Source organism: Leptonychotes weddellii, chromosome 12 (assembly GCF_054177405.1).
Source record: "Leptonychotes weddellii isolate Sample4059 chromosome 12, ASM5417740v2, whole genome shotgun sequence".
Taxonomy (NCBI): Eukaryota; Metazoa; Chordata; class Mammalia; order Carnivora; family Phocidae; genus Leptonychotes; species Leptonychotes weddellii.
Genome location: NC_138380.1, coordinates 52,715,064 through 52,723,682, shown reverse-complemented (window position 1 = coordinate 52,723,682; position 8,619 = coordinate 52,715,064). Strand labels below are relative to the sequence as shown.

At 42.6% G+C, this 8,619-nt stretch overlaps 1 protein-coding gene across 2 annotated transcripts in view; it reads right to left on the bottom strand.

Moving 5' to 3' along the window:
* Nucleotides 1–4,606: 4,606 nt before the first annotated feature.
* ANKMY2 (ankyrin repeat and MYND domain containing 2) overlaps nucleotides 4,607–8,619 on the bottom strand; it is a 38,317-nt gene continuing 34,304 nt past the window's right edge. For both annotated transcript variants that reach the window (XM_006736129.3, XM_081800457.1), the window contains exons 9-10: nucleotides 7,244–7,373; nucleotides 4,607–5,767 (exon numbers count right to left, since the gene is read on the bottom strand). In XM_006736129.3, the coding sequence (XP_006736192.1) occupies nucleotides 5,583–5,767; nucleotides 7,244–7,373 (315 nt within the window). In that variant the 3' untranslated portion in view covers nucleotides 4,607–5,582. The remainder of the gene's footprint in view (nucleotides 5,768–7,243; nucleotides 7,374–8,619) is intronic.

The following is an 8,619-nucleotide window of genomic DNA, read 5'->3' as shown; positions in this document are numbered from 1 at the left end:
ACTCTAGTATTTCTAGAAATCCTAGTGAATTTCTGTTGTTTATTAAACTTCTCTGTGATTAAGCATGTTATACATTTCTTATATTATTTGAACCACGTAAACGCAAGCAGAAACACCAATAATATAATCCCTACACATTTTGTTTTTGTTAAAGTAAAACATGTATACAGGAATGTACACAAATCATTAAGTGTTCAGCTCAACAAATTTTCCAAAAATGACCATGCTCATGTAACAGCAGTCTTGGATTGGGAGAGAGACTATTACCAGCATGTGAACGGCCTCTTCATTCCTGTTACCAGTCCTATTCCCTATTAGTAGCCACCCTTGAAGAGGAATTACTGTTATGAATTCTAAACCATAAATTAATTGTGTCTGTCTTTGAAAGGCATATAAGTGGACTCAGAGAAGTTGAATTATTTTGTGTCTGGCTTCTCTTACTCAATACTGTAAAATTCACCCATGTTGTTGCTAGAGGCGATAGCTCTATCATTCTCATGGCTGCATGGCATTCCACTGTACGACGATACCACAATTTATTTATCCAGCCTCTTGTCTTTCCACATCGCCTTTGAAGGCATTTGCCAGTTGCGAGTGTGGGCTAATGATGTGAGCTTGGCCTCACCGGAAGCCAGAAGCTCAGGGGAAAGAGAAACCAGAAAAGCTTTTAGCAGTTGCCTGGTGCTGAGAGACAAAATGCCTTGCTGGTTTTCCCCAGCTGAGCTAAAGAGCTAGATCAAAAGCTTACAAAAAGCAGAGTGACATCTCCTTCTGCTCAGACCACCACCACAGTGTAACACAGACAGGATAGAGACACACTGGACAAGTGGGGCTGAAATCAGACAAGGGACGGAAGCCCTAGAGGGAACAGTGAACTGTCCCTGAGAATCTCTAACCTCCTTTCACCCGTGGGCACTTCCGATTCTATACAAAGCCAGGGTCTGAAAATTCAGGTATGATCCCTGGCAGAGGTTAAGAACAGGCAGAGATTTGGGCATCGATGTGGATGAGTGGCTCGAGACAAAAGTGATAGTGCTTGGCTTCCAAGATTTGGTCACAGAAAGGATCGGCATGATCTCTTGTTCTCTCTTCTGGATCACTTATTCTGCAAGAAGCCAGCTACCATGTTGTGAGGACATTTAGGCACTCCTCTGGAGAGGCTCAGCGGGGAGGAACTGAGGCTACTTTCCAAAAAGCCAATGAGGGACTAAGGCCTGTTTCCATAAATATCTGAGGGGGCTGTCCTTGCCAGCAGATCCTCCAGATCTCACCAAACCTTCAGATGACTGAACTTCTGGCCAAAAGCTGCTCCACATCCTCCTGACAAACCCCAAGCCAGAATTACCCAGTTAAGCTGTTCCTTTATTTCTGGCCTGCAGAAATTATATGAGATAATGCTTATTGAAGGTTCAAGCTGATACATTTTGGGGTAATTTCTTACACAGCAATAGATAACTGTTAGGATAACTCAGTATAATCCATGGTGCTAGAAGTATTTGTGGTAGGTAAGGAGGCTTTGTGGAGTCTTTCAAAGTCTAAGAAGTCACGGTGCAGTCTCAAAAGGTTCTTGAATAAGGCCATTCTACCTTCAGCAGAGAACTGGTCATTGTTCGAAGAGCAGTTTCAGGCATGCTACTTCATCCACCCCAGTACTAAGAGCCTGACCAACAAACATCAAGAAACTTTGACCGAAGTTACTCACCATGAGCTGAGTACTATCAGCCCCATGAGGCAATAATGTTGGGTGGGCAGAGCAGTAACCTATTTCATGATGGAAAAGGTGCATTTGGGATCAGACTTAAGCTGGCCTGTAAGTTGCATAAGCAATATTAATTTTGAATTAGATTGCAGTAAATTGGATATTATAATCCCCAGGTTAACTAAAAGAATTGTAAAAGAATGTGTAGCCTGATATTCTATTTTTAATCCTACAATCACTGAAAAGGATGAAAAAGTATTCCAATTACAAAAATATAGCTAGCAAATTTTACTTACTCTCCTTTTTAAAGAATTAATGGAAATATGTCTCCTTTGTATGAAGAAAAAGATTTGCTTTAAAATGCACTCCTCAGTATTTTATATTCAGTAATGAAGGGCTACTGAATGGCTGTGATTTGAAAATACTGTAACAAATACCATTTGGGGAGAAACACAAAATAGAAGACAGGGATCCTTACTTAAGTAACCTAAACTCTACCAAAATGCAACACACAACTGAGAGGGTGTTTTAAATTCTTTAAGCAACAGAGAACCATTCAAGCTGATTCAAGTGAAAGTCGATTTCAGGATCTATCAGGAGCTCTCATGACCAAGAAACCAAAAATACTATTTTATAGATCTATACAGGGTAGCAGCTAAAAGCTGGTGCTCTGGAATCACACCTAGCTTAGCTCTTCACTTACTAGTTGTTACTTGGACAAGTTCGCTAAGTTCTCTAAGCTTTCATTTCCTCTTATTTAAAATGGTAATCATAATTCATAAAATTTCAAAGATTTAAGTTAGATAATGGATGTAAAGTGTCAGAGCAGCTTTCTCAAAGTTAGCACCTGATAGATGTCAGCTAATACTGTGATTCTTATCCCTAGAGCAGTTGTGCCCTTTAGGAACTATGCCTGATATCATAGACGGAAGTTTGTGTCCCCACCCAAAAAATTGGTATATTTTAATCTAACCCTCAACATGATGGTATCTGGAGGGGGGCCTTTGGGACCTAGTTAGATCATGAGAGTAGAACCCTCACAAAGGGGATTAGTGTCTTTTTAAGAGGCCAGAGAGCTGGCTACCTTTTTTCCACCATGTGAGGACAGAGTAAGAAGACGGCCCTCTGTAGACAGGAAGAGGGTCTTCACCAAAAACTTGACTATGATCTCATCTAGCCTCCAGAATTATGAGAAATACATGTTTATTATTTAAGCCATGCTAGTCTATGGTAATTTGTTACATAGTGGCCCAAAGTAAGACACCTGGTGTATTAGTCAGGGTTCTCCAGAGAAACCGATCTAATAGGGCATATGCATAGAAAGAGAGTGACTTGAGAGAGTGACTTATTTTAAGGAAGTGGGGGCTGGCAAATACAAAATTTGTAGGGCAGGACAAGGCAGACTAGAAATTTAAGAATGAGTTGATGTTGCAGTCCTGAGTCTGAAATCTGCAGGGCTCTGCAGGGCAGGCAGGAGGCTGACAGACCTTTGTTGGGATTTATTTTGGTCTGTAATGTTGGTGTTTCCATATTGTCAGTTTCTTTGGCATCGTGACTGGGATACATGAGGCAAAACAAAAACAAAAACAACAACAAAAAAACCAACCCTCAGAGAACAAATGAAATGTCATTGCCGGGATCCCGCGATCCCCAGCCAGTCTGCCTTCTTTCTCCATCTTACAGAGAATCTTCTTATGTTTGTTTGATATATAATGTCCAGGGATTTTAGTTTTACTTAGCAGAAGGAATAGAGAAAAGTATGTCTATTCTGCTTCCCAGAAGCAGAAGTGTTCAGATTTTTTTTTTAAAGATTTTATTTATTTGAGAGAGAGAGACAGAGAGGGAGTGCAAGCAGGCGGGAGGGGCAAAGGGAGAGGAAGCAGCAGGCTCCCCATTGAGCAAGGTGCCTGACATGGGGCTCGATCCCAGGACCCTGGGATCATGACCTGAGCCTAAGGCAGATGGTTAACCGACTGGAGCCACCCAGGCACCCCAAGAAAAGTTTCTTGATAGCATATTGAAAATAATTCAACATGGCTAAAACCAGAATGAATGGGATGACCACCTATTTTGTTGGTATAATAATGGAAACACCTATTTGAGATTCTGTATGACGAAGGAAGGGATTATAATCAGAACCAACCCCATTGTCTCTTAAACTCCATTTTCAGACCACCTCTTCCCTGAAATACAAGGGTGGAAAATTGTAACGTTGACATGGCTTATACCTGAAGTCCTCTTCATCCCCTGGCAGTTATAGCGGTATTAGATTCTGATTCCTGTCAGCATTCACTTCAACAAAGGGAAGAAGTTCCTCTCCACTGCCACACGTCTCAGCTTTTCTATTTCCTCCTGCTTTTTCATAACCCTCTATGGTATCCGAAGACAAGCATTATAATGATAACACAAAATGGCGGTAACGTGAATACAAAACAACAACAACAATTAAAAACCAGATAATGCACATGAAAACACTGGTGGGAGAGGGCAGCCTAGCAGGATGATTTTACTCGTCAAGGAGGAATGTTTCTCAGTGTGTAGATGCGGTACCTTGACCGGTGAAGAGAGGCTTGTCGTGAGTGACAAGTTTAGGTGCAATCCGCCTGCTGAATTCCTCCCCAGCTAACCCTTCACACTGAATTCACTCACAGGAAGTCTTCGTGTAACAGCACGCCAGAGGGCGTGAAGAGGGTGCGGAAAAGTCACTGAGCGTAGGGAAGAGGAGAACCAGCATAACAGAAGAATATGATCAGCGAAGCGAGGTGGGTAGTCATTTTGATTTGCAATTGTACACATGAAAATACTTCTTTCTTCTCTAGTATTTGCTGAATTTCCTAAAATGTAAGTTCTCTAATATTTCTCTAATATTGGCCATCCCTCAACAGCAATAAGCCAGGAAACAAGATGTGGAGGTGGTTATATCAGTAGGCATGATTTATTTTACAATCATCACAAGAAACTCTGAAACAAGCGCTGTCTTCAGCGATCAGGCCCTAGCTCTGCTTCCATACTGCATACGCTAAAAACGGGTGTGAGCACGTTCTAAAAGTGACAGTTATAAATCAGTTGCTGGGCAAGAAGAGCCCCACGAAAAGCTCACAGGAAGAAAAAAGCCTTTCAGGTGGAATATGGCACATGAATTGGCTTTATAACTGGGGACACACTATGGTTAGCCATTATTTAATGAGAGATTTCATGAAACATCCTTTTTAATGCACATGCTGAGATAATCGTGGCTGTGCCTTAGTTCCGACAGTTATGAAGGTACAAACACTGTAGATAAAATGTCACCGCAGGAACTATATGAAGTTCAGACTGCTCAGGATCATTTCTATATAAAAACTACAATGAGCGAACTGTGACAGAGCCTGTAACATACAACTTTGCTTCATTTCACTGCATCTAAGTAAGTAGGACTTCACTATTCTAAATGCTATTTATATGCATCTTATTCACATATAAGCTACGATTCGTTTAACTACCCATCTCAGTGGCTAGAAAATTCTTCTTTCCTGAAAATCTCTCTCCTACACCTGTTCTGCTTGCCCCTCTGTTCCCCAGAGCCTATATTTCTTCTTGAAGGGGATCTCTTTTGCTTTGAGAACAACTGCTGGGAAGCTGGCCTCAGAAAGGGAATAAAAATGTTTCTGCGATACTTTGAAATACAAATTTCTCCCTTGGACTATCTGTGCAACTACGTACAGAAATCACTGGGAACTCAGGGCATGGTAGACAGAGCTTTGCCTGAAGGCCTCTATTCTAGGAGACATGGAATCCTGCCACGGTGCCATGCAGGGGTCACAAGGCATGAGGACACAGTCACGTGAGCTCTCTGGCTACCTGCCAGGGCACGAACCGTCCACACCGGCACCTACTCTGCCTTTCACTCCTCAGATTCCTGCGGACCTGCAGGAGCATCCGGTAAACCTTCCAACCCGCCTCCACTCTGAGGACAGTCTTTCTCCGCCTCCACAGACTCCTTCGGCTGACAATCCTCTTGGGAGACCCCCGCTTCAGCCTCGAGCTGCTCTGCACGAACACAGTTAGAACTGACATCAAGTCCGCCATCTGATAAAAAGAAAAAAGGAGGAAAAAAAAAAAAAGGTCATTTTGTTGTTCCTACCACGTTGTCGGTCTCTCTTCTGGATGCTTTCCGAGTATGAAATTATCGAATCCTCACAAGAGCCACGTGAGGAAAATGATCCCTATTATCATTATTATCATGATTTTTACAAGTGCGGAAACGGAGAAGAGAAGGGTTTGGCAACTTCCTCAGAGCTTCACGGCCAGCGGAGCAGCAGAACCAGGGTCTGGACTCAGGCCTCTGGCTCCGCAGCCAGGCCTTGAGATGGACATGCTCGTCTGGGAGCTGCCTTCAAAGACGGCTTTGCCGTGAATGAGCTTGAGGCCTTTGGGTAGGTAACTGCCCACGCAGGGTGCTTTCCTCACCTGTAAAGTTGGGGAGGGGTGCGGTTAATAAAGCCTCACCTACACCGGTGGAGAATAAAGGTGCCTGTGACATTTAGAAGAGTGTGCGGCACCTGCTGACGCTTACCAACCGGGAATTCCCAATCTCCTGACCATCTTACTCTTTCCCTCACTTGGTAACAGTACCGGAGGTCAGCCTCTGTCCTCCACATGCAGGCTACAGAAGTTTGACCCGGAAAACAGGAGAAGCATGGCAGTCAGAAAGCCTGATGATTCTCTTATAAATTTATTTATATGAATTAAATTTTGTACAACTCGTTCAATCCTACTCCTAGTGTTTCTCAAGCAGGTGGTGAAGGCAATTCAGTCTGCTGAGGGGTAGGGTGGAAGTGCTTTGTATCAGTCAACTGGGCAACTTTTCCACAATAGATGCGTTCCGCAGAACGCACGATACGTTCTCCGGGGTGGGGCACAGGCGTGGAGGTGGTTTCCACTACAGTCTGTGAATCACTGCTGAAGCAACTCACTGTTTCTGATGAAAATGAGTCATATACCTCATGAGGGAGGGAGAGAAAAAGTAATGTGGAATTCAATGCCCAGATACTTGGAGAAACCTTATCTGTACATTAGAGCTGCAAACTAATCTGTAATTTATAAATTTACTCTGTAATTTCACCTACAGCTTTGGACTTTAATTAAAAAAATTAAAGGTTCCCTACCTTAAGATCTTTGAGTAGCCATTAGGGGAAATTTAACTATTTCCTTAGTCAAAGACCTTAACATCCCTCGTTAGTCGGGTGTAAGTGAACACTCATTATGAGTCCCACCGTTGCAGGGCATTCTCATGAGTCAGGAGGTAGAATACGGAATAAACCATATTCTTTAGAATTCTATGCCTCTCTGTTTTCCAGCGACTTCTAGGCTAACCATATTCTATACATTATCCCAACAACCCCAAAGAGGGACACACTTAAATGTGATTCTTATATTGGTTAACTCCAAGTTTCCTCGGTCCCCAGAGAAGACTCAGTTCCTTGGGGCCTGTGTTAATATCATTAATAATATCAATCCTATTCCCAATGAGAAGCAGTATGAGCTCGCTTTTTATATACATACTGTTTTCCTCTTCACTCTTTTCTTTGGCAGCTTCCGATTGTTGTTTTTCATAAACGTCCTTTAGATCCTTACAGATTTTCTTATGTGCAAACCAGTGTGTTTTCTGGCAGGTTTGATCACAATATATAACCTGAAAACAGTCGTAAGTTTACTTCATTTCAAGAGCTGTGATTGCATGATATCCCAACCATGACACTACACCAAGAACTATGCTGTAAAAAATGTTGTTTCCTATGCTTTCCTTTATTTTTATTTTTAAGATTTATTTGTTTTGAGAGAGAGTGAGCAAGCGAGATCGGCAGTGGGGGTGGGCAGAGGAAGAGAGAATCCCAAGCAGACTCCACACTGAGTGTGGAGCCCAACACAGCGCTTGATTGCACGATCCTGAGATCATGACCTGAGCCGAAACCAAGAGTCAGATGCCAACCGACTGCGCCACCCAGGCACCCCTATGCTTTCTTTTAAAACCGTGATGGGCACTAATTTATATTTGTAATTTTTAGCTTACGCTTTATAACAATGGATATATAATAAGTGGTCTACCAAAGACTCTAACAAATGATTTATGGAGAACCCACTACGTGCCAGGATTATACAATGACAAGGAAGACATAGCTGTCTCGGAGGAAACTAGGGTTGAGAAAGAGCTGGATGGAGCAGCATGGAGAGCGGCAGATACCCAACAACATGATTCACATCCTAGTACAGGTTGTAACAGCAACAGGGGCAGAGAGGAAACTTGACTCACTCTTTATAAAGGGAGTCAGTCGAGAGAGAAATGGGAAAGAAGCATTCCAAGCAGAGAGATTATCTCGTACAAAAATGCAAGAAGGGAAGTGAATTATATGTTCAAGGACGGCAAGGAGTTTCTGTAAATGGAGCTTAGGTTTTTTGCAAGATTATATGCCAAGCACTGTGCTAAGCCCGTATATACAGAGGACACGTATTGTAGATTGTTTCATTGGTCCCGATTCTTTATTTTTCCCTTCATGTGTACACTTTCTCATGAGATTTCAAAGTTCTTTTCACCGAAGGGAAGGAGAATTCACCTTAAGTTTGGCCGTGTGACTTGTTTGGGCCAAAGGAATTTCAGAGCACAACAATTTCAAAACTAGACTTCTAGGGACCTCGTGTGTTTCTACTTGTCCCCTTTTACCTCTGCCACCATTATTAGAACAGCTCAGCCTGGCCTGTTGGTCCAAGGAGGATAAGAGACACATGGAGAAAAAGCGCCCTGGCTAATCCCAGCCAACCGCCAACATGGGAAATTAGCAAATGATTGTCGTTTTAAGTGTTTTACGTGGAGCAACAGTTAACCCATGTAGATGGTCTCAATGAATTCTCACAATGCTAACCCCATTTCACATACAAAGAAA